Source organism: Brassica rapa, chromosome A04 (genome assembly GCF_000309985.2).
Source record: "Brassica rapa cultivar Chiifu-401-42 chromosome A04, CAAS_Brap_v3.01, whole genome shotgun sequence".
NCBI classification, from domain to species: domain Eukaryota; kingdom Viridiplantae; phylum Streptophyta; class Magnoliopsida; order Brassicales; family Brassicaceae; genus Brassica; species Brassica rapa.
In genome coordinates this window covers 11,682,029-11,707,613 of record NC_024798.2, presented here as the reverse complement: position 1 = coordinate 11,707,613, position 25,585 = coordinate 11,682,029, and the positions used below count along the sequence as shown (strand labels likewise).

Here is a 25,585-nt window from a genome sequence, read left to right as displayed (position 1 = left end):
TAAATAATTTTTTTTAAGTTAAACTAACAAACAATTGACATTTAAATTCTGAGTTTCTTTAAATCTCCTAATTAAAAACTTCTTCATATTCTCTCTTTTCATTTCCATTTTTTTTCTTTATTTTTAATTATAATGATACCCACTCAAGTTTTCCCTTTAGAGCTGCTCTTAGACTATTTTATCGGTTACTAAGCTTGTGATTGACTTTAATCTACACCAGATAAGCTTTCTAGTGAAAGTTTAGTCCAGGTGAGAGCGCTGTCTTTCCCAAGATATAGCGACACTATCGTGAACTGAATAAATTTCTTGAGTATTTTAGATTCGATCGTATTGACAACAATAAATAAGAACTTGAACCCCGTAACCACAAAAAAAACTGTGACTTTTAGTTAAATTTTTAGTCAGGGGAATCATCTGACTTTGCCTTTTTAGTTAAACTTTTTTCTGAGATTTTTTTTATTCCTCAGGATTTGCCTATATAAACACATTCTAATTTATCCTCCAATCTCCACATGCACAAGTTGGCATAAACAAAAATAAACCCATCAAAGCAAACTCTATTGACACAAAAACTGCTTGCTCAATTTACAATGGACTACAGACTGTCAGGGGAGCTCTCAGAAACCCAAAGGTACTTTTTTGTGCTATTGTGTTAAATTTTGGTTTTCTTTGGATATAAGTTATACCATCTTCGATCAGCTGATTGAATAAGGTTATTTACACCCAAAAAAAAGATTGAATAAGCTTTCCTTTCTCACATGTATGTTTTACTACTACCATCAACATCCAATAAATTTGGAACATAAACTATAAGTAACTTAAGTTAGGTAAAAGAAATAGGACAATCAATACACAAATCTGTAACACCTAAACTTATATTTACATTCTTAGAAAAACTAAATGTACCGTAAGAATACTATAAAATATATTGTGTATTTAGTGTGAAATAAAATAATTGTGAAACAAATATCACTAATCATATTCGCCCATATAGAGGCTTTAAGTAGTAGGAAAACTACTTTCGACACCATACCTCTCCAACATCTCTGAAGCACACAGCCATGTATCATCAGCTTTAATGGCAGAAGCCATTGCTGTCCATCGAGCGGTTTCTCTAGCCGTTTATTCAAACGTCCGATCCCTGGCGGTTCTATCCGATTCCTTATCTCTGATCAAGCTCTTGAAGAAGGGATGGTATCAACCTGAACTGTTCGGTATCATGTTTGATATCTATCACTTTATGTCTTTCTTTGATGTTATCACCTTTGATTTTATTTCTTGAAACTTCAACTCTGAGGCTGATTCTGTGGCAAAATCAGTGCTTGCTATGTCTGTAACCCACTCCACTGTTGGAGTGTAGAACCCCCTTTAAGTAATGCAATGCTTTGTTTGATCAAAAAAAAAAAAGTAGTAGGAAAACTAGACTGTTAATGTACCCCATCAAATCATCTGGATTTTGATTTGGAAATCCTCTAGTTATCAAAAAGAAAAATTGCGAGATAAACAATGATAAAAAAGTATGCATGGATGCAGGAACAAGTGTGGAGGGTGTTATAGGCAATTCAACAAGAAAGAACATTTGGTGGAACACATGAGGACGTCTTACCATTCGGTTCATGAACCTACATGTGGCATTTGCAACAAACACTGCCGATCTTTTGATTCCCTCCGTGAACATCTCATTGGTATATCTCTAACCTCTATATATCTACTCTCTGACTCTCTAATTTGGCTTTCTAATTTCATTTAAAATCATATTGTATGTAGGGCCATTGCCGAAACAGGAATGTAAGAACATTTTCAGCATCTGCGGCTGCAGATTCTGCCTTACGATCCTTGAAAGCCCCAACGCTCGTAGGATCCATCAGGAGAGATGCCAATTCTCAAACGTCAATTATGTAATTATACACATAAGTTAATATTTGCATAAATGAATTAACTACAGCATATTGCTATAGGTCTCGATTTCAGACACAAAACAAGCATTTTGTGCATCTTTTTGTGTTTACTCAGGTGATTGGGATGAACTCTAGCTTTATATTTTTGGCTATAAAATTTAAGTTGTAGATTTATGTGATGTAGATTATTTTTCTGTATATTTGTAAAGCATTTTTTCTCTGGAAATAAAGCTTTATATACCCACATTTTAATTTTGCAGAGTTTTTTTTGTTGTGAGTTTTTGAAAGAAATGAAAGCTCGATTGGTTGACATATATGACTCTAGACTAAATTTTGGCTGTCTAGAACATTTACAGCATCAACCAACGATTTCATTTTGTGATGAAATATTTTATTTTGTAAATAATTTTGCAAATGATAACTTAAATAAAAACACAATACTGTATTAGACATAAATGAAATAAAACAGTATATTCTTTCTATTTGTTGCTTGATACTAATATCTAAGTAACATTTCAGGGACTAACTGCTCGTATGGCGGTCTTAGGCCTAAGAGATAATCCTACAATTGATTACACTTCTTCCAGGTCACCACGAGTGGTCGCACTCTCATGCAAGATGGTTGGAGGAGGGAGTGATGGATCGCTTGACCTATGCGCGAGAGTTTGCATAACAGATGAGAGCGAAAACGTGATTTTTCACACGTACGTGAAGCCAACATTGCCCATAACGAATTACAGGTACGAGACTACAGGAATACGACCTGAGAATATAAGGGACGCGATGCCATTGAAACAAGCACAGAGAAAGATTAAGGAGTTTCTTTGTTATGGAGAACCAATGTGGAAGATTCGTCCAAGAAGTGGAAAAGCGAGGATTCTCGTGGGACATGGACTTGATAGCCATCTTGACTGTCTTCAACTTGAATATTCTTCTTTCATGATAAGGTAAATATACCTTTTACTACACAATTTTTTTGGATGGTAACGACAATTTTCACTCGTACCACTGGTGCAGATTAGTCCGAATTTGATTCATAATATATGATCATTAATAAATAGAATATGTATGATAAGACATATTATGTTTATTTGTAAAGAGATACTGCGGAATACCCTCCATTGATGAAAACAAGCAAGCTAAGCAACTCGCTCAAGTACTTAACCCAAGCCTATCTGGGGTAAATATTCTTCTTCTTTTTTGCATCTCTTTTTTCTTTCAATTTTACAAAATTGAAAGACCCATAAACATGAATGGGTACATTTTTGAAATTTAATTTCAGCTCATCTGTATATAATTTTAAAAATATTCGCCACAAGTTGGTAAATATAACTTTACTTAAACAAAAATTCTGTAGTTCATCTGATCAAACCTACTATCAAAGATTCCATAATTCATAAAACAATTATTCAACTCGGAAAAGGTTTGTCTACTAAACCATGCATGTATACAGATTACAAGTTTCTATAATTTTATTTTAATTTGCTGTGTGTAATATTCGGACGTAACAACTATAAAGTAGGTATCCGATGTACTTATGACGTGATTAAAAGTTTTTAATCCGTGTAAAGTACAATATGCTGATTAGCTAAAAAGTTTCTTAAAAATTCGAATAAATCAACCGATGATAATCCTAGGAATATTTCGAATAACTGATATCTCTACGATTTCTATGTCTCTACCTCATACTTCGTATCTTTTATTCATAACCAAAAGTTTCGAATTTCTAATTTGCTCCCCTCGTTTTATAAAGGTTATCCTAAAGACACAAAACAAAAAAAAATAGATTATTATTTTTCCTAAAATATACAATGCAGTAAAAAATTTCTGTATATTTTAAACTAAAGAAATATATTTCATCTTTGTTCAGGATTTCGGATTAGTGGCAGTGACAGAAAATAACTTATAACATCACAACTAGACTACTTTAATAAAATTTTGATAGGGGTCAATATTCTTTTTTGGTTGGAGTCAACATAATTTATTTGGTAAAAATAAATTGTTTTCATAAACTTTATGGGTGTCACTTGACCCCTTCATAACACACTCTCCGCCATTGATTAGTGGTAGGCTCTGTAAGAAAGAGGAAAGCTTGAAGCTTTACTTAAGTGATGAACAAAGCTTTACTCAAATAAACATACTTTCATTCATCCCATCGTTCTTTACAATAGATGTCTTTATATACTAAAGAGAACAGAGCTCAGAGACATCTAAACCTAAAGGAATATACTTAGGATATTCTTCTCCAGCTAGCCATCCTTATCTTCAAGCACTGAAAACCTGTTCTCTGTTTTAATTGCAGCTCCCGTACTGTCTTTTGTCTTGTTTCCAGAGCACATGACCGTTGCCTTGTAACTCTGCAACTTCGGTTTATGTTGATCATGGGCCTCAGGCCCATCTCTGTTATTAGGCTCTAGAAGTTATGGTTTCTAATATAGGCTTCATTTTCAGTGCATATGGTATTTTTATGGTTTAGGGTTTATAAATAATAAACTTTGAGGTCATAAAATAATATTAGGAATTGGATTTACAGTACATTATTAATTTATAAAAGTTTATGCTATTTCCTTATTTTGATCTAAAATAAGACTGTTTAAATTGATCTCATTTCTATCTTTTCCGACCTTCTAAAGGTATGACATTCATGTGGGGATGCAAGATCCTTATGAGGACTGTGTCACGACGATGAGGCTGTACAAAAGAATGCGAAATCAAAAACACAAGACGGATGCTTATCCGTTGGCCTCAGACACGCATAACACAAATAACTATGCGTCCTGGAGACAGAGCGAGCTTGAGAGTATGTCAGAGGATGAGTTGCTCAACCTTTCCGGGTCAGACTATTACTGCTGGTGCTTGGACTCAGTTCCTTGAAAATTAAAAGTTATCGTACGTGTTTGTACTTCAAGAATAAGATGACGACTGGAATAATTTAATTAGTAGATTCCATTTTAATATCGAATAATCATGCTTTTAAGATATTAATCAAGTTGTATCATTGCTATTATAGAATACGTTGGTTATGAGAAGCATAGGTTGTTGCAATAGCATATGTACGTACGCTTTCTTTGGTAACAATTATAGATTTATCATTAAAACATATTAACATTTATGAAATAAATAGTTTGTGGTCAGTTTATGAAAAACAATTATGAACAGATCTATATAATTACCATTTATTTATAAGAAAGCGTAATTATGATCTCTAAATCCAGGAGAATATAAATATCATAGAAACACTAAATTAGGCTCTTTTGGTCGATATGACTGTATCGGAGTTCACTTTCTCAGCTGGAGCTTAGTTCGCACTCCCTCATGGATCCCGATACGGTAATATCGGAGTTCACTTTCTCAGCTGGAGCTTAGTTTGCACTCCCTCATGGTTGATCTTCAGGAACATCGCCTCACCTCTGCCGTGTCGCCTCCGTATCCCAATCCCTTCCGAGAGCCGCTGGTACTCAAACGACACATGCTTTGGTCTGAACCAAAACTATTTATGGAGCTTAAACTTGCTGATTGTTATAAACTTGAGCTAATATTCTTTCTCCGAAGCATCATGTCTGTTTACAGTCTGCCATTGCGCCTCAGTGCAAAGGGTTCACCTAGCCCAAAACCGTGATGTTGTGCTTAAATTGCCATTATTTGTACATCCATCATAGGTCAGTAGAGTTTTCATTAGCTCTCATTTTGACACTGGCGCTATTCGGTTTCATGGTCCATCATATTTGTTTGTCAGAGTAAAATCTAGGACTTTTATATTCTCCGGTTCTGTTGAGATTCACCTAGTCTCTTCGTGGAACCTCGATGTTGGAGCTAGAGCTGTTCATGCTCTTTCCACCTCCTTCCAAACTTTGCAGTTTTGTATAATCAACGTCGGTTTCGACTACTTCATGCTCGTAATAGTAACCTATTCAGGGATACATCTCATGCTTCCCACGATTCTCCAATGGATGAGCAAGACTCTCTCATTTAGCTTTGTTATCACTTGTTTTATGTTATATTTTATGATCATCAAACCGTCGAGGATCCCTCTGGTTCTTATCTTGTTATCGTTGAGCTTAGCTCCGGATGTAATGGTTTAAACTCTTTTAGATTTAATATAATCGTATGTATTACAAAAAAAAGGCTTATTTGGTCGATGAAAGTGTTCCTTATGGTCCATGTCCATCTCTGATCCATGTCCTCCATTTTCATCTCTTTTCCCAACCAAATCGGTTCGTCGACACTGCAATCTGGTCGAGCTCTGGTCGTCCATCCTGATCGAGCTTCGGTCGTCCATCCTGGTAGAGCCTATGGTTGTCCATCCTGGTCGTGATTGGCTCTACCTTCCTGGTCGATGTTCAGCTCTTTTCCAATGATGGCCAAATCCAGTCGACCATCCACACCATCTACATGGCAATATCCTGAAAACAATGACGAATGACGCATGTCTTTCAACAATCATCCAACTTTTTGAATTATTCGTACGACCAAATATATATGTAAATACACATTAAAGTGAAAATAAACTCAATAATTCAAGGTTAAATCAGTAAAACACTATAACTTTTGTTCAAAAGTTGCACATACAACACAACCAGAACTCTCTAATACTGGCTTGGGAGTTTCCCAAATGTGGCGAGCACAGATTATACTGCTCTATGGAAGAACTCTATGGCTTTGTTGTACCGATCCATGACAACGTTGTGGAGGAGGTGAACTTGTTCAAGGTGATTAGCATAGCTACCCAAAATGTCACTATTCAACGGCGGAGTATCTTTGTCTTTTGACCAAGCGTGTTGAGCCACGGAGAGACCGCTTAGACAGTAACATGTGTGGTAGAAGTCCCGGGGTCTCCCCGGCTTGTCTCTGAATCCACCTTCAGGAACCTAACAACCAGTACAGAAAATATTAAAAAATAACATAGATGTGCAAGTAAATCAGAAGACGTGTGTGTGTGTGTGCGCGCGCGCGCATGAGTAAACTTGGCTGGATTATTTGTTTTGGTGTTAAAGCAACTAAGAACCAACCATAGAGCACAAGATCACATATCTCTGCAAGTTGAGGCTGTCAAAAACAGGTTGCACCCTCCTACAATCTTCAAACAAAGCTACTAAATTCAGTTGCCTTTTAGAATTTTAGATGGGACAGATGATAGGAGAAAGTTAAGAGCAAACCTTCATTGCTGTCCTCATCAGAGTCATCGTCATCACTTTCAGGATCATCTTCATCATGAGCATGTTCCTCGTGATCTTCATCTCTCGGTTGGGACATATGTAATGATCCTTGAAGTACCAGATCATGGGCTGAATATAATCTCTGTAGTAGAACACAAGGGGCTGCCTGTTAAAGATGTACCGAGAAAAAAATAACGTCAGGTGATGAGTATAGGACATGTATTCATGGAAACACATAAACAAGCTTATGAAAGATCAAAGAGAATAGAAGATTGACCTGCCAAAAAGTGTAGCAGCCATCAACCAGCTTGTTCGTCCGACCTTGAAATCCCCTTTCTACTCCTTGTTGATGTACAATCCAATTCTAGTATCATCAGAATATTAATTTGTAAGAAAAAGTAAAGTTATTTCATTAATCATCTCAAAGCAGATTGTGTATGTTACCATTAATGAATCTAAGTTCAAGCGGTCGACTTCAGTGATTAAAGCCATAGTAGCCAGCCCACAGTATGTGTTCCTAAACAACAACGTACATGGTAATAAGTGAAGGTAGCAACTCAACATTTAAGGAAACTCAATTATAGTAAGCCATGAATAACCACGTCATCGAGGAAGCGAGATGCAAAAGTCAGTTTAGATAAAGGGTTCAACATAAAGGAAGTAGGTAGGAGACCATACCCCGCGTGAGCTTCGGAGCCAGGCTCTCCTCCAATGCCACCTTCATAAGTTTGGCAACTGCTTGAAATAAAGCGAGTTAAAAGAGCTTTGCATGGACTTACAACTGTGTAACGACTTTGCATCTTTGAAAAGTAACACGAATAGCTACCTCAAAATGTAATCTCCTAAGCCTTGGGTGAGTTCATCATCCAAAATGTTCAGGATGCTTGCAATCTGTGTCAGAAGATCAAAGGAAAAAAAAAACTAACGGTAGGATGCAAGACTTTGAAGCGCAAGTGTGCAAATAACTAGACCATTAACCATATACAAATGCAAGTCATGAAATAAACGTAGCGAAATGGGCCCTGAGTTGTTGGTATCACTGAGCCTAACAAGTTTTGGTGTCCCCAAAACGTGAAAACAAGAAACTGTAATTTTGATAAAACTCACCGAAATCGCAAGGTAGCACGCTCGCACATCCATTTCTCCCATATCATGCACCCTAACGAGCAGGGACTGAGTGGTGTAAACAAATTGCATAGAATAGAAAAAGAGACGAGCAACAATTGACGAACCAAAATGACTAAAGCTAAGATATTAACAGGAATAATAATACAAAAAGAGTGTTGTCAGTTCAAGAACCAAACCTGAAACCTCCGTCTGGATCCTTCATTCGTCTTAAAAAGCTAGACATTTTTTCTCTGAAAAGTTATGTCACACATGTAAGTCTTCTATATCAGTTCTCTTAGAAAAGAAACTGATCACAGGAAAAAAAACGAATGCACCACCTATTAATTGAAGAAAGGGCTTTGTCACCTCCTAAAGTAACAAGTGTATTCACTGCAGCATAACTTGTTGCAAGATGTGCAAGCTACGAAGAAAGGAAATTCATTACTAGTGGACGAGAGAAAATTAAAAATGAAAAACAAACCGGCTAAAATATTAAACAATGAGAGATCTCACAGAATATAACGATCTGGTCTTCCTTTCAAGTTTCCAGACACATGAACTGATATTGATCCACAAGTTTTCAAGAAATAGGCATATACTTACTTGGCCAGGACCACCGCCGTATCCGCCATCAGAGCCCTGGCAAACAACGCATTAAAGCAAACTATGAAAAAAAAATGAACTTGAGGAGCAGAAAAATAAAATAAAATAAAGAATGAGATAGATCGGAAGGTTTCCACGATTGGCTTAGACAGCTAACAAAAAGCAAAGGAACCTGAAAGGCCATTACCTGACAGCGTCCAAGAAAGTCGATGGTATTGTTTTCTAGTTCATCGTCCACAGACTCCCCAAGCAAAGCAATTGAATGAAGAATCCAGTAGCAAATCCATGGTCGACTGTCCAAAAAAAAAAATCCAACTCAATCTATTGGCATCCGAAATTTTTACTAAAAAAAAACTCTTGAACATGTGAGTATCTAAGAAAACATAGTGCGTAAACTACAAAGAGAACACCCAAGTTCTCTCAGCGAATACACAGAGACTGTTTAAATGAAGAGAATTCGAGGAACATGAGCAAATTTTGACCGCCAACGTACTCTAGCCATGAGACCAACTACAAAGCATAGCTTTTCTCACAAAGAAAATATACGTACTTAGCATCTAAGGACGAAAACGAGGGGCCTAGATGCCTTAAGCCATTCATCAGATAATCCAACTGCTTGTCGCGCTGAATCTCCACCCTATTACAACAACTTTGATCAGTAGGGTTCATCTTATAAATCACTACAAAAACCCCAAAAAATCAAATCAAGCACAAATTAGAAACAATCGATATTACGTGAATATCTGAGTAGCAATGTCGCTGGCGTCAAAGTCACTGTATATCCGGAAGACATCGTTTAACACCAGAAACTGGTCGCGCTGACTCACGGTCATGCTCGGAAGATCTTCCATTACTCCGTCTTACACAGATGACTCCAGCTGTGCCCTTGTCCTAATAACCTATATACATATAGAGGAGGGGTTCTACGTCGGCTCTTTTTTCTTTCTTTATTTTCAAAAATCCGAGTTTCCTTTTTAATCACTTTCTTTTTCCTTTTCCTTTTGCTAAGTTTCATTTAATTTTAAAATCTTGTAAAGAAAACTGTTGAGATATTTTTCAGAAACCTTTCATCCACATGTCCACTTCTAAATGATATTATTTTTTAAAATGTTTAATGAGAACAGGTCCTGAGTTTTCTAAAGCTCTTATATAAAACTAAAAATAACAATTTTAATATCACTAAAATATATTAAATAATTTATGCAAAATTTATGTATTATAATCATTATACATTTTATAAAACAAACAGCTAAATGAAATCATTTTTAAAAACTATTTATACATTATGTAATTTCATTAGATTGTTTATATAAGAAAATTAGTTTCATTTATTTTGTAACTTTATTTTAAATAAATATGCAAAAATAGTTATTTCATAATTTTTTTTTAAAATGTGGTTCCCATTTAAATGCATCACAAGAATGGTCTGATGCTCTCTCTCTCAATAAGAGTGCTCTAATGGGGAGATTGTTAGTGGGTATCTAAAGATTAAAAGAAAAGACATTAATTAAAATTTAATTAAAACAACTCGATCCTTAAATAAGTACTAAAAACAACTAACACTTCATTCTCAGGGATTCTTCGTTTCAATGTTCAGCGCGCTTACCCACACATGGGGTCAACATCTGAAAGGCCCTGTCTACGTATCCTTGTTTAGGCCATTGTCTATAGCGATTGCAGTGGCCATGGGTGCTATTTTCCTCGGCGATGCACTTCACCTTGGGAGGTACCATATCTTTTCATATTCTTCATTTCTAGCAGGTAATGAAGATTTTATCTATCTAATAAGCTTATTGATAAAGAAATAACTGATTTAGATTCCACCATTTTTTGTGTTGTGGGCAGTGTCATTGGATCAATGATATTGTGCTTTGGGTTCTACACTGTAATTTGGGGCAAAGCAAGAGAGGACTCAACCAAAACTGTAGCTGGTTCTGAGCATTCACCTTTGCTGCTTACACACGTCGTTGGAGTCGAAGACTTGTTAGTAAAATAGCTATTTTGTTGTCAACTGTCAAATTTTTAAACCAAGTTTGGGTCAAAAACAATTATTCCTGGGAACAATTTTAACTGGCCATTTCTGATTTACATGAAAAAATACGTACCTGGTTCTAGCTTCCTTTACTAGTGAATCCACAAAGATATTTTGGCTTCTAGGATACTGATTAACCAAGGCTTTCATCATCATTGCATGAGCTCTGGTTTCCGGCTTTCTGCCATCGTTTCGGAGAGTCGAGGAAGCTCTGGTACCTTTGATTCAGTTAAACATTGAATTCAATTGATTACACAACGAGAATCCAGTGTCAGTCTGAACTATTCTACATATGGAAACAGTTTTGAACTGGGAGATCAAACAAATGGATGGGAAGAACACATTTTGCATGGAGATCTTTCCGAGACAGTTTACATGAAGCAGCCTGCTGATTTTGTCGATAGAGAGAAACCTCATCATGTCTGCAAAATTAACAAAGCAATCTACGGGCATAAACAGGCTCCACGAGCATGGTTTGGTAAATTCAGCTATTTTCTCATTGATTTTGGCTTCGTTTGCTCCAAGTCTGATCCATCCATGTTTGTTTACACAATAAATAAAAACATGACATCTTACTACTCTATGTTGACGACATGGTAATTACAGGAAATAGCTCAACAGTTCTAAGTTCTAACTGATCTTTTACAACAGCTTCACATAGAGTGCAAGATGAATGATATGGGCAGACTACACTATTTCCTAGGCATTCAAGTTCAAAGTCACACAAATGGATTGCTATCTGTCAACAAAAATATGTAGAAGACTTACTTGCAGTAGTTTCGATGACTGATTGTGCTCTAGTTCCCACTCCACTTCCCCTGCAATTAAAAAAGATACCTGATCAGTAATAAGCTTTCTCCAATCCTACTTATTTCAGAAGTTTAGCCGGTAAACTTCAATACTTTAACCAGATATGATATCCATTTGCTGTTAATTTCGTCTATCAAAAGATGCACTCAGCGAGTGTATCAGACTTCAACATTATCAAGCGGATTCTTGGGTATTTTAGATTCTCGGGTATTTTAAAAGGCACAATCACCATGAGTATCTCACTCAATAAGTACACAGGCTTCACTCTGACCGCGTATAGCTACGACGGTGATTGGGCTGGATGCCAAAATACTTTTTTTTTTCTTTTTTTTGTTAAGAAAGTATCAATACAAGAGCAAAAGACTCACCTTTCTTCTCTATTTGAGTCTACTGATAGATTCAACAGTCACAATGATAGAATGCTTACAATTTTCTTAATGAATCTGATTTTGTTAGGTACTATGTTTTTATAACTAACAGTGTTTTTACTCGTTAAACTGTTAAGGTTGTTATCCGACGTGGCACTCAGCAGCTCGTCCCCTCGATGATGTGTCCTCCTCTGTTTATCTGTATCATGAAATTACTTGCCTCTGAAGGTAAAGAAAAGAAACTGATCAAAATATTACCTTTCTGAAGATTTTTTTTTCTGAAGGTACTTATAGATATTAAAATGGCAAAACTTACTTATCGTGGGTCCCAAGCATATTCAAATACGATTCTTGCCGTGTGAAGTACTTGGTCAAGTTGCGATATTTATTTATGGAAAAAAACAAAAAAGACTATTTCCATAGTGATGTCATCACTGAAAATATCATTGGTTTCTAAATAAAATAATGACCATTTAGCAAACGTGGTGGAGTTAACCAACAAACACCATGATTGCGTCTACATTCATTTTGATTCCAGAGAGTTTCTGAAATACCAAGAGATCTGTGATGAGAGGAGCTAGAGAAGAGACGGTGGCGTGGAGATACTTTAGCAGAGATGTTGTGCCTTTTGCTGCCATGTTTACGGTGGAGTGTACCACTGTTGGAGCGAACACACTGTACAAGGCTGCCTCTCTAAGAGGATTGAGCTTCTATGTCTTTGTCTTCTACTCTTATCTTGTTTCTACACTTCTCCTTCTCCCACTTTCCCTCATCTTTGGAAGGTAACTGATCTCTTCATCCACTCTTTACCCCCTATGCATGCTCTTTTTTTTTTTTTTAATGCATGCTCTTTTCAAGAATATTAAATTACTTTGAAATATGCAGGTCAAGAAGATTGCCTCCAGCCAAATCTCCTCTGTTCTTCAAGATTTTCATACTTGGGCTTCTCGGGTAGTAGTGATACTACACCTGCGTCTTGATTAAAGGGCATTTCTGGTTTTTGTTTTGTTAACTTGTGTGAAACAGGTTCATGTCGCAGATAGCTGCTTGTAAGGGTATAGAATACAGTTCTCCTACTCTCGCTTCTGCTATCAGCAACCTCACGCCAGCTTTCACATTCACACTCGCCGTTATCTTCAGGTTTTACCTTGTTCCCACAGTTATTAACCATACGAAATCTCAAGACTAGTAGTCTAGACGTGACACCAGTGGATGCAATAAAATAGAAGAGAAAGTACAGATAACTTCTCATGTTATATACTGCTATGAAATACAAAGTAAAATTTGAAGTTCTTGTATTAGTGGTCACAGAGTCTACAGTACAAGTTTAACCTTGTGGTTGGCTACAAGTTGGGTGTAAGTGAGGTCTGTTTGTTACTATCTGTTTCTAACTGGTTCTGCTTCCCTGGGTGACTCATAAAGGATGGAACAAGTAAGGTTAAGGAGCTCTGCGAGTCAGGCTAAAATCATTGGCGCAATACTATCTATATCTGGTGCTCTAGTAATTGTGCTATATAAAGGCCCAAAGGTTCTCTCTGGTGCATCTTTTACACCTTCATCATCTCTACCCATTTCGGTTGACCAGAATTTGACTTCGTCCGATTCAAGTTGGATGATTGGGGGCCTATTTCTTGCTTCACAGTATTTTCTTCTATCAGTCTGGTATATTCTTCAGGTATAATCACTTGAATTTTTTTTCAAAACAGAGACTTTAAGTTGTTCTTGACACATGAACTTCTTACTAAATTCGGTAGCTGTATCTGGTTCAGACTCGGGTTATGGAGACATACCCTGAAGAAATAAGAGTAGTCTTCTTCTACAACTTATTTGCAATGATAATCTCAGCACCAGTGTGCTTATTTTTGGAAAGAAACTTGACTTCATGGGTGCTTAAACCAGATATATCCCTCGCTGCAATCGTATACTCGGTGAGCATCAACTAACAATTGAAGATGATGTTATAAGCTAAACAACTAACACTTCATTCTCAGGGATTCTTCGTTTCATTGTTCAGCGCGCTTACCCACACATGGGGTCTACATCTGAAAGGCGCTGTCTACATATCCTTGTTTAGGCCATTGTCTATCGCGATTGCAGTCGCCATGGGTGCTATTTTCCTCGGTGATGCACTTCCCCTTGGGAGGTACCATATCTTCCATATTCTTCATTTCTAGCATGTAATAAATATTTTATCTAAATAATAAGCTTATTGATAAATAATAGCTGATTTAAATTTCACCATTTTTGTGTTGTGTGCAGTGTCATTGGATCAATGATATTATGCTTTGGGTTCTACACGGTAATTTGGGGCAAAGCAAGAGAGGATTCAACCAAAACTGTAGCTGGTTCTGAGCATTCACCTTTGCTGCTTACGCACGTCGTTGGAGACTAAGACTTGTTGGATTAATGCAAGTGATAATCCTTAATACTATTGATTTGTAAAAATTTGCACAATACCAGTCTTCTATAATATTATTTGCGAATTATTTTTTTTTACAATCTCTCAGGTTAAAGGTTAGAGCGGTTAATATCGTTTATATGCTTAGTGAATAAAATATATAAATTAGCTAAAAATAAAAATGAATTTAAGACTGGGGCAATTCTTTCCTCTCAATAGCTAAATATAAAAATAGTTCTCAAGAAAGAAAATGACCAAAATAATCTTTTTTATTTTAAAAATTTTAATTTTAATTTTTTATTCTTTTTAATTTAAAACTTCATCCCTAAAACTATAGCCCTAATTCTAAACCCTACGTCTAGATTAGTTAACTCTACATTTTTACCCTTTAATAAAACTTATTTTGGTGATTTTCTTCATTGAGGACTATTTCTGTAACAAAAACTTAAAAGTTGTTATCCTAGGAAATTTTCTTAAGATTTTTTATAAGATAAGTGATTTAAAATTATTAATAAGAAAAGTTATCCAAAATCTAAAAGTACTTTTTAAAATAAAAAGATAATTCCTATATATATTATGCTGTTATCCAAAAAATATCTTTTAATAGAAAAGTTAAAAATTAAAAAGCATAAAACACATGACTTATGATAATTTATTATTATAATTTTAATTAATAAATATATATATATTAATAAGTAATTATAAATACATATGCCCGTATGCACGGGCTAAACACCTAATTTTAAAATATTCACTAAAAGGATTGGTTTAAGTTAATAGAATAATGCAAATGGTGCATAGCTGAATTTTCAAGCATATGAAAACAAAACTCAGTTGATGCAATAGGCGAAAGCAGAGCTAAAAGATTTCATCTTTCCATGAGAAGCTTCAATATCCACCAAGACTGGCCAGTCAATATTCCTTAAGCTTGCATATATAGTTCTGTATTATTTTCGGGTATGAGCAACACTTAAAGTCTCCACATTTTTATGGTATGTCACTGTATAAACTGCAATATGTTTTTTGAGACAGTAGTAACCGATATTGATTATTTAGCCATATAGATGTTGTGGGTAATGTGATTGGTTCAATTATATTGTGCATTAGATTCTACTGTATGATTTGGGAAAAAGCATGAGATCATGCAACAAGAGCATTATTGATGCAGGTGGGGTCCTTGCACCATTCACTTGTAAATATGGATCTCTTAGGGCAACATTATCGCAACGTCCCAGCTGGTCCTTAAGGGCAGGGGACCCACAAAAACACCAGGATCGAGGGGAAAAGTCGTTATATAAGAAACGTCCCAGCTCGTCCTTCGTCCTTTGATATCTCTTGCGTCCTTTACTTTTTTTATTTTAAGGACTTAAAATTCTCCTAGCGATAATGATGGCCTTATAGAAAATGGTCCCTGTACTGTACATGTTTAGTAATATGTCTTCTTATTTCTGGTAAGATGTATATATAAATACTAACGTATACGAAGGGGTTTTTTGAATAAAAAAAAAAAAACGTATGCGAGGGGGTTTCTGATATATTTTTGGTTAAAATTTTATAAATGGAAGTTAGAAATTTCTTTAGCTGAAAGATATAATGGGCGAAGGTCCTTGTCGTGGGTCCTTGTAATATTCTGATATTATTCTTGTGGTGTGAAGTATATGGTCAAGTTGGGATATTTTCCTGCACTGAGAAAATGTCTTGGTTTTATATAAAAACAATTTAGCAACAACCCTGGTGACGTTAATAACCAAGTTCATGAATCCTTAGGTAACTTGAGAGAATTTCTGAGAATCTGGATATCATGAGAGAAACAGTGGCGTGGAGGTACTTCAGCCGAGATGTTGTGCCCTTTGCGGCAATGATCGCAGTGGAGTGTACCACGGTTGGATCGTCCACACTGTTCAAAGCTGCGACCTTGAGAGGATTCAGTTTTTATGTCTTTGTCTTCTACTCTTATGTTGTTGCTACGCTTGTCCTATTTACACTTTCCCTCATCTTTGGAAGGTGCTTGATCTTCTCAACTAACTCTTTACTCAATATCATATAATACTTTTCAAGATTATGTAATTTTACTTTACTTAAGCAGGAAGAGAAGATTACCTTCAGCCAAGTCTCCTCTCTTCTTCAAGATTTTCCTACTTACGCTTCTTGGGTAACTGTTTCAAGATCTATGAGTATTCTTAGGGTTTTTTTTTCTAGTTTGCTAACTTGGCGTAAAACAGGCTTACCTCGCGGATAGCTGGTTGTAAAGGAATAGAATATAGTTCCCCAACTCTTTCTTCTGCTATAAGCAACCTCACACCAGCTTTCACCTTCATGCTTGCCGTCTTCTTCAGGTTCCACTCTCTTCTCTTCTATTTCCTTTTTTTTTTTGAAAAATGAGATTTGTGTGTTGCTATATGGTTGTGCTTCTCGGGTGACGGTAAAGGATGGAACAAGTGATGTTAAGAAGCTCTGCAACTCAGGCAAAAATCATTGGCACGATAGTATCTATATCTGGTGCTCTTGTTATTGTTCTTTATAAAGGCCCAAAGCTTCTTGTTGCTACATCTTTTACTTCATTCGAGCCAAGTTGGATCATTGGAGGCCTTTTGCTAGCTTTACAGTTTTTGCTTCTTTCAGTCTGGTATATTCTTCAGGTAGTACATAAACTTAAAGCCTTACGTTTGATGGTAATGCTTAAAGTTGAGCTAAAGTAAGCAGCTGTACATGATTTCAGACTCAGATCATGGAGATATACCCTGAAGAAATAAGCGTAGTCCTCTTCTACAACATGTGTGCAACGCTAATCTCAGCGTTAGTATGTCTATTTGTAGAAAGAGACTTGAATTCCTGGAAGCTTAAACCGGGAGTCTCACTCGTTGCAGTCATATACTCGGTGAGTAATCAAACCTTAGAACTCTCTTTAAGTACATATTCTTATATATCTTCTATCTCAAGCTTTGAAGCTGAAACTCTGTTTTAGGGATTCTTTGATACATCATTGGGCTCAGTTATCCACACGTGGGGTCTGCATTTGAAGGGACCGGTCTATGTATCCTTGTTCAAGCCCTTGTCTATTGCCATTGCAGTTGCCATGGCTTCTATTTTCCTTGGAGATGCACTCCACCTAGGGAGGTACCATTATCTCTCTCTTTCTTACTTTCAACTATAGTGTCTCTATATTGAAAAACATAGTTCTAGATTTTTGGTTGTTGGATAATAAGATTCAGTGATTAGTACATATTATTTTGTATCTATGTGTTGTGGCAGTGTGGTTGGATCAGTGATATTGAGCTTTGGATTTTATACTGTGATTTGGGGCAAAGCAAGAGAGGATACTACCAAAACAATAAGTGATTCTGAGCAGTCGCTTTTGTTTCCTACACAGAACAGAGAAGATGAAACCTTATCATGAAGATATGCATTCTGTTGGATACAAGTGAAATCCTATATATTGCATATATCTTCTTCTTTCGTATCAACATCTTGTATATGCATGACCAAATGTATTTTTCTTGCATTGTTTTGAAGGTAACAAGAATCTAGATTCCGTCTTTTAGTTTCATAGATTCGTTAACTGATTTATATCCAGTTGAAGATAGGTCATAACTAATTTTGTATCCATTTGAAGATGGGTCCCGAGAATTTAGTTGAGTCTTTTAGTTTCAGTAGATTTTTTTTTTTTTTTTTTTTTTTTTTGGAACATAGTTTCAGTAGATTTATTTAAAAAAATTTGTATCCATTTGAAAACTGGTCCCCGTCCCTGTCTATCTTGTGCTATGTATGCTTAAGTTTTGGACTTTATTGATTACACATCAGGTCATGTGTGAATACACAAATATCTTATATTATGAATGCTTAAGTTTTGGACTACTGATTACTAAATTAGTTCATGTGTGATACACAAATATCGTGTACTATGTATGCTTAAGTTTTGGACTATTGATTACTACATTCGGTCATGTGTGATACACAAATAAAATAATTTATATATTTTAAATTAATAGTCTGTTTACTTGTTGCAAAACACTAATAACCGCTACCAATTATAAAAACTGTGTTTGTGGGTGGTAGCGAGGAAATCAGTCATACCCTAAGTAGGAGAACTACAACGAGTTCAGAACTGCATACCGTAGAATTAGGATAAGTGAATAGTCGTTAAGTGAATAGTCGTTATCGTTAGAGTTTTAAACCATGTATTTTATGTAGATGATATTAGAATTTTTTTGTTGATTTTAACCAGATGAGCTGGCTCAGTTAGAAAGGATTAGAAACATTTGTGCAAAAAATTTCTAGTTAACCAAGTGGTGGTAACCTAATGGTAATCTTTTGGAGCTTCGTGTGTATCCACATTAGTTCTAGGTTCGATTCTCTCTGGGAACTAAATAATCATTACTTGGTCAGTCTGAGTTTCAGCCCAAATGATTTACATAGTAGATCATAATAGATGATCGGTTCACTTCCTGACATTAGTCGGAAAGTATTCCAAATTCTGGTCATGCAGTGTGGTAGTCAGTGCACTATGTATCACTAAGTGTGTTCCTCTTGAGGCTGACCAGATTAGCCGATAAGGATTATAAAAAAAAAAATTCTACTTTGAGTATGCTTGACAACCTGAAAAGATTATTAAGTAATCGGCCTTTTTCTCCGGCCCTAGGAAAACCTCGTTGTTTAACAAAAAATTTCTTCGGCAAAAAAAACTTTTGTTTAAACTTAAGTACTGACTTTAAGCAATAGAACTATTCCCAACGATCCGTATGATTTACACACTATTAACATCCGTGTTTAATTTCTTAAAATTAGGTTTTGTAATCTATAGTTTAACTACAAAAAAATTGATTACGTACCACAACGAAATTTCTCTAAATGGATTAGCCTGAAACTGAAAGCAAGTCATAACATCACCAACACCAACATCATTAAGTGAGAGAGAGATATATTTTAAAATGAGACACACATTAAAAACTTTACAAATTAATAATAATGGGATTAATGCAATTTAATAATCTATAAAATTGTTACAGAAAAAGTAGTTTTACATATTTTAAAATATTTTATTTAAAATTAAAAAAGATATTTATTTCACAATAATATATACTCCATTAGTTAGATTTGATAAATTTGAATTTCATTTATTTTTATTAGATTATTTAAATATTTTATATATGTGTAATGCAGATGGTAGAATACAAATGTGTTTTATATGTAATTCGATAAAGTAATATCAACATATTAAAATGAACAAATAAAATTAGAGATGAAATTTATCTTGAAGAAAAAAATGATAAAATGTTGTGTTATATGTTATATAAAATTTAAACATATACTAATTATTAATATAACCATATATTTAGGTAACAACTTTTAATATTATTAGTTTATTATCTTACCGAACTACTTCATATTTTACACGAAAGTTATAATTTATTGTGTTTATTCAATATTAATATACTTGATAAAGTTTATACTGTATTTGTTCCACTTGATTCATTAACCTCGTAAGGAAGATCTTTATATCGAAAGATTCGAAACTCTAATGCTCGAGTAGAATTTAAAGAGATTTTGTTCTTCTTTTTAGACAAAGACATGAGACCTGATTCGAACTCAACGATAACGTGTAGCAAGCATGATGGCATAAGATAGTATGGTTCACCCCATCTATTCTACCTAATATGCTTTTATAACATTGTAGACAATTGGGTGTCATACAAACTTGTACGCTTTGCAGAGAACCAAATGAGATTAGAGACCATTTTGTTTTTGCATGCGTTTTACTCTTTTACGATTTTGACTCTCATCTTTTGTTGATCAAATAAGTCGAATTCAAAACAAAAATCAAAGAAGACAAAAGATATGGTTTGAGCTTTTAAAGCTTGTCTTCCATGACTGTATTTGCTTTTGTGTGCCTTCCATGGTGCAAAATCTCTCCTCCTTACATGCTTTGTTTATGGCTGCCACTGTTTCGGTTTCTTATTCAAGTCTTAAGATCATCAGACATAGCAGAAGGTATGCAATGTGTGGTCAGAATATCTAAAGTTGCCTCTTTTGCAGTCTTAGTTTGCAGAACAACAATCTGTCCACAAAATACCCCAGAGAGATTTTAGCTAAAAGGTTATTATGTCTACAGATCATCAGAGAGAATCATTCATACCTGATGATAATCAAGATAAAACTCCATGTATTCATCCACACAATTCTCCACCATCTCAGCCAAACATTTCAAGTTTTTCACAGGTTTGCCATTGAAAGCAACAACCTACACAGACCACCATATAGAGAGTTGATGGAAGCATCATCAACACATGATTATGCAAATTTATACAAACCTGGGTATTGACAATCTCCTCATAACCAATGTTAATGTCAGAAACAAGAACCTGCATTTGATATGGATGATGAGATTTCGATATCAAAGGCAAAGAATAACGTTTGATCGCGCAAAAGAAACCAACCTGTGAAACTACAACAAGTTGCTCGTCCACGGATTGAGTCATTGCATGAAGATGTTTCTCCAAAAGCTTGACAGGTGCATCATACTCGTATTCTTTTCCATACTGCAAAAACATAGAATGGGAAATGGTTACAGTGCGTGTGAGATAGAAAGATATAGAGAGAGTCAAAGACAGACCTCAGAGCGAAGATAAGGAACAGAGACTGTAGTAAAAACAAAGCCAGCAACGATGAAGTAAGAAGGAGGTTTGCCACTTATGTGTGCAGGGATTAGCTTCTTGTGAATTGCAAGTTTTACGTTGAACTCAAGAATCTCTCTGTTACGCAGGATCTTCACAAGAGCAGAATCTCCAGTGTACTTCTGAGATATAAGATAGCTAAACCCAATTCTTTCTCCATGCCTAAATGGAACTATACACAAAAAAATCCAAACAAGAACATAAAGCCAAGAATGTCTCAGACTCACTAATTGGTAGTAAGAAGAAATCATTACCAGTTCCATCATTAGCAATATTAACTCCATCAAAGCTAAGGATGATATCAGATGGCTTCAAAACCTGTGACTCCGGGGCAGTAGGCTCGATTCTCCTTATCCTCACCCCCTTTTGATGAGACTCCATTCCCATTTTCTTACGCAAATCTGGATTCTCCATCTTCTGCCACTCAATCCCAATCACAGGAAACCCTAAAACAAGTACAAGTAATGAGACACAATGTAGTAGATATAGAAAGAAACACCAAAGAGACTTTAAAATGTACCTGTGTACTTATTATGCTTCTCATAGTCTTGAATGAAATGTCCAATCACAGGCGTTGGTATGACATAACCAATGTTCTCAGCATCTTCATGTTTCAACGACTGAAACGCAATCCCCACGCATTTCCCCTTGTCGTTAAACGCTGGACCACCAGAGTTCCCAGAGTTTATAGCCGCGTCAATCTGCAACCCCAAAAGCTCTGTCGAGCCATGTACATAAGACAGTATCTCCATCCGAGAAACAACACCGCTCGTGACGGAGATAGTGTCTCCACCAATCGGATAACCAACAACAGTTACAGCATCTTGCAAAGCTGGTAGATCTCCAAACTCCACAGGAGACACTCCTTCCCAAAACTCATCATCACTAACCGTCAACAATGCTGCAATAATCCCAAGAAACAATCAAGAAACTGTTCCATTGCAACTAGGCCTGGGCAAAAAAAAAGAAAAAACCGAACCAAACCTAAATATCCAAAACCAAAACCTGACTGAAACCCATAAATACCAGAATGATTCCTATATTTTTATATTAAATATCTAAACTACTCTTAGAGTCCCACATCGAGAAAATATGAGTGAATGGGAGTAATATATATGTGTATGGGTAAACCTCTACGCATGAGGTAGCTTTTGGGTGTGAGTTAGACCCATCACTAATATGGTATCAGAGCCCAAAAATTTTCAATTTTTCGATTGTGGCCTACCCGTGGATGTCCAGTCCCACAAACTTTACGCTTCAGATGTCCAATCCTGAGCGTGAGGGGGAGTGTATTAGAGTCCCACATCGAGAATATATGAGTGAATGAGAGTAATATATGTGTGTATGGGTAAACCTCCACTCATAAGCTTTTGGGTGTGAGTTAGGCCCATCACTAATATACCCGAAAGTATCCAAAAGTATCAAAATGTTTTTATTCGAAGTATTTTCTGATTCCTAGTTTTACTATCCGAACTGAACCAAATCCAAAATTAGCCGAACCCAATCCGAAATTACCTGAACCGAATCTTAAACTATCAACATAGGTCATATAATAAATAGAGCCTCTAGTCCCCTACCCGAACTACCCAATGCCCAAACTGCACAGGCCTAATTGCAACACAAAACTAAAAACAGCAAGAAACTTACCAATGTCGCATTCAGTTCCAATGGCTAATACCGTAGCTAGATACTTAGTGTCGGAGCCACGCTTCTTGAGCTTAACTTGAGTATGATGCTCAACGGAATGAGCGTTCGTCAAGACCCTTCTTCCTCCGATGATGAAGCCGCTACTACCGGAGCTGTACTGCCGTTTCATCTGCCACGGCAGGGAGAAGTTAGGATCAGTGTGGACGCAGAAGACTTTCACCACAGCGTCCATCGAAGGCACAACTTTCACGACAGTCTCCCAGCTCGGAGCAGCAGGTGTGGATTCCGCTGTTGCTGCCGCTGAAACAGTCGTCCCATTGTTGTTGCAATCAGAGTGGTGGTGGTGAGGAAGAGACGACCTCTGGCTGACTACGCCGCCGCGTTGCTGCTCGGTGGTTTCGGATGGGTTGTTGCTCAGTCGGCGCTTTTTGCCTCTCCCACGGTTGAGTCGCGGCGGAGATGGGTTGGTTTCGGGAGGCTCAGGGGACGGAGATTCGGTCAGGTGTGTGACGGAAGCTTCTTTGACTTCGCCGGTGGCGTTTTCGGCTGATTGTGTTTTGAGTTTGCGAGCTCTCTTTTGAGAAGGTTTCATCTTTCTCTAAACCCACAAGTAGAAAAGAAGAAGTGAACTGTTCCTCTGAAATGTATAATACTCTCTGTTTCGACGCGGCTAGGGCTTATATTCGGCGATCGGTTGTGCCGTTGTGTCTGAATATAGAAACATGGGCCTGAATTTAGACTCCTTATTCAAATGTATCCAGCTTGGGCTTTTTAATACGGAACCTAAATATATTTTGAACCCATGCATCATGTTATCACTAGGATTACGCCAGTTCAATCATTTTAATAAAAAACACTTAGGGTATGACCAAGGAACGACGAGAAATAATACATTCCCTAACGTTCTTAAAAAAATTACCATTCACAAGGAATAATAATTTCCTATCATTCCCTCTTATTCTTTTTCTTTTTTGTAGAGAATTAAATAACAAAATTATTCCTTGTTAAATTTGAGAAGGAACAACCATTCTTTTTCATTCCTGTTATTTTATTCTTGTACATTCATTTTCTGTTCGTTTTTCTTGTTTTCTGAATGGTCACCAGTCGCCAAGGGAATGAGAAAGAACACTATGTTCCTTAGCATTCCTTAAATTTTTTACCATTCATGAGGAATAAATTTTCCTTTTCATTCCTCTTCGTTCCTTTGTTTGTAGAGAATTATAGAATAAATCTATTCCTTATTAATTTTGATAAGGAACCATCATTCCTCATCATTCTTAAAATTTTATTCCTACTCATTCTTTTCCCATGTTCTTATTGTTCTTAAGATAGTTACCAGTCACACTTGGCTATTCATTATTCTATGGATCGATCGCATTAAAGATCGATCATATTTTTATTGTTTTTACATAGTGTTGATCGCTCCTATCGCCTCTTACCCAAGTGGATTTCATGTATTTTTGTACCTTGGCATCTGGATCTTGGGGTCGGATTTGAGTCAGAGTCTTTCATATCCTAGACATTTGAATCCAACAAACTATTTAGAAATTTACGATTCGGTTTCAGATAGGGTCTTTTTGATCCCATGTCAGTTCAGTAACAATATAAATAGCTATGAAGAACATCTATTTTTCGGATACAAACGGCTCCGGTTTGATTTCGGGTCTTTTGAGTATTTTGGGTTTTTTCCTGATTTTGGGTCGGTTTTTGTAACTTTCAGGTATACATCGAGTAATTCTTGTCTATTTTACCTTATACATGGATTTATACCCCAAAAATATTTACAAACAACTTAAAACCTGCAACTTTTACTATCTTTGGCGCATCAAATTATGTTCTTATGGAGCTTTGACGCCTCAAATTTGTCTTGACAGACCATGAGACATCTGTTCATCCTTTCCTGGAACAGATAAAACCAATTTCAGTAACATAGCAACAACAAAAAAAAGTTAATATAATCATAATTAAAACCTGAAACTGAAACTGAGCCATTTTGCCTTCGAAATACGTACTGCTGAGAGTTGACAACATGAATACTGCAATGCTCACACAGTTGGCTTTCTCTTCTTGCCGTCAAAGCACTCGTATGCACATTTTGAAATAAGCTTGGTGCAATTTGATCATTATTCACATCAACATTATCAAGTTAACCGCAACTGAATATAATTAGTGCATGCATGTAAAAAATACAATATCGAAAAAACAATACACTTTTCATAAACACATGAGTTATAGTAACCACGCACTGGCTGCGTGGTACATGGGGTTTCAGTATCCCCAAGGGAGCTGAGTGGAATTCGTTTCTACTCAGATTACCTTAATGTATAGCCATGCGGATATATGATCATGCTTTGTGACCATTTGAATTAATATCTGGAGAAAGAATTTATTGGTGGGATGCACCTTCCTTAGGGATTAGTCTGGACTTCGGCCCGGAATACATCCAGGTTAAATAAAAAAAAACTTGAGTTATATATAGTTATAGAGATATGACCAAAACTATCACAGACAATGAACAGACAAACACATATATCTGAAGGGTGAGTTTGGTTTTTACGGTTTTAGGGGTTTAACATAGGTCTAAGGGTTATTCAAAGTTGGGTCTATTAATACCCGATTGGATCGGGTCCAAGACCCATGGGCATTCTACAACAAGATCCAATGGGATAAAATGGCATTATCCGTATCTGATCTGAACCAGTTTTTGGGTCGGTTTTGGTTCGAGTTTATGGTCTTGGTAAAATACCCAAGCCTGACTTAACTTAAAAATCACATATATATAAAGTTGTGAATTCTTCTAATAGGTAAGATCCTTCTGTATATTAAATGAGAAACCACTTAATTGACTTTTTTATGCGATCATTGGTGAAGTTTTTAAAAATTGCTATAATTTTA

General features: G+C 36.1%; 5 protein-coding genes across 9 annotated transcripts; 3 read left to right on the top strand and 2 right to left on the bottom strand.

Moving 5' to 3' along the window:
* Nucleotides 1–520: 520 nt before the first annotated feature.
* On the top strand, nt 521–8,751 carry LOC103864230 (RNA exonuclease 4-like). The gene is made up of 6 exons (XM_009141990.2): nt 521–631; nt 1,534–1,685; nt 1,768–1,898; nt 2,418–2,845; nt 2,998–3,078; nt 4,532–8,751. The coding sequence occupies exons 1-6, from the start codon at nt 591–593 to the stop codon at nt 4,770–4,772; spliced, it is 1,074 nt and encodes a 357-aa protein (XP_009140238.1). The 5' UTR covers nt 521–590; the 3' UTR covers nt 4,773–8,751.
* Nucleotides 6,330–10,488, bottom strand: LOC103864229 (protein farnesyltransferase subunit beta-like). Of its 3 annotated transcripts, none has more exons than XM_033290059.1 (14): nt 9,500–10,488; nt 9,315–9,401; nt 8,952–9,057; nt 8,675–8,800; nt 8,500–8,582; nt 8,359–8,412; nt 8,162–8,213; nt 7,881–7,945; nt 7,733–7,789; nt 7,499–7,571; nt 7,332–7,418; nt 7,055–7,220; nt 6,908–6,975; nt 6,330–6,766 (listed from the first exon to the last, which is right to left on the bottom strand). In XM_033290059.1, exons 1-14 carry the CDS (start codon nt 9,613–9,615, stop codon nt 6,527–6,529), a joined length of 1,380 nt encoding a protein of 459 aa, XP_033145950.1. In that variant the 5' UTR covers nt 9,616–10,488; the 3' UTR covers nt 6,330–6,526. The 3 variants fall into 3 exon arrangements, with proteins under 3 accessions (XP_033145950.1, XP_033145951.1, XP_033145952.1); XM_033290060.1 differs by having other exon boundaries at nt 8,765–8,800; XM_033290061.1 differs by lacking the exon at nt 6,908–6,975 and having other exon boundaries at nt 6,625–6,766.
* Nucleotides 10,489–12,385: 1,897 nt separating this feature from the next.
* LOC103864228 (WAT1-related protein At5g40240) lies at nt 12,386–14,473 on the top strand. 2 transcript variants are annotated; one of them, XM_009141986.3, is made up of 7 exons: nt 12,386–12,756; nt 12,860–12,925; nt 13,001–13,114; nt 13,397–13,649; nt 13,744–13,902; nt 13,966–14,151; nt 14,234–14,469. In XM_009141986.3, exons 1-6 carry the CDS (start codon nt 12,542–12,544, stop codon nt 14,146–14,148), a joined length of 990 nt encoding a protein of 329 aa, XP_009140234.1. In that variant the 5' UTR covers nt 12,386–12,541; the 3' UTR covers nt 14,149–14,151; nt 14,234–14,469. The 2 variants fall into 2 exon arrangements, with proteins under 2 accessions (XP_009140234.1, XP_009140233.1); XM_009141985.3 differs by having other exon boundaries at nt 12,393–12,756; nt 13,966–14,117; nt 14,234–14,473.
* A 1,565-nt stretch (nt 14,474–16,038) lies between these two features.
* Nucleotides 16,039–17,933, top strand: LOC103864226 (WAT1-related protein At4g15540). The gene is made up of 7 exons (XM_009141984.3): nt 16,039–16,376; nt 16,459–16,524; nt 16,595–16,708; nt 16,801–17,011; nt 17,092–17,250; nt 17,338–17,489; nt 17,625–17,933. The coding sequence occupies exons 1-7, from the start codon at nt 16,174–16,176 to the stop codon at nt 17,767–17,769; spliced, it is 1,050 nt and encodes a 349-aa protein (XP_009140232.1). The 5' UTR covers nt 16,039–16,173; the 3' UTR covers nt 17,770–17,933.
* Nucleotides 17,934–18,027: 94 nt separating this feature from the next.
* On the bottom strand, nt 18,028–23,376 carry LOC103864225 (protease Do-like 9). Of its 2 annotated transcripts, XM_033290055.1 has the most exons (9): nt 22,691–23,376; nt 21,564–21,944; nt 21,298–21,489; nt 20,983–21,215; nt 20,807–20,908; nt 20,681–20,731; nt 20,506–20,610; nt 20,280–20,427; nt 18,028–20,133 (listed from the first exon to the last, which is right to left on the bottom strand). In XM_033290055.1, exons 1-8 carry the CDS (start codon nt 23,280–23,282, stop codon nt 20,329–20,331), a joined length of 1,755 nt encoding a protein of 584 aa, XP_033145946.1. In that variant the 5' UTR covers nt 23,283–23,376; the 3' UTR covers nt 18,028–20,133; nt 20,280–20,328. The 2 variants fall into 2 exon arrangements, with proteins under 2 accessions (XP_033145946.1, XP_009140230.1); XM_009141982.3 differs by having other exon boundaries at nt 18,028–20,427.
* Nucleotides 23,377–25,585: the final 2,209 nt, after the last annotated feature.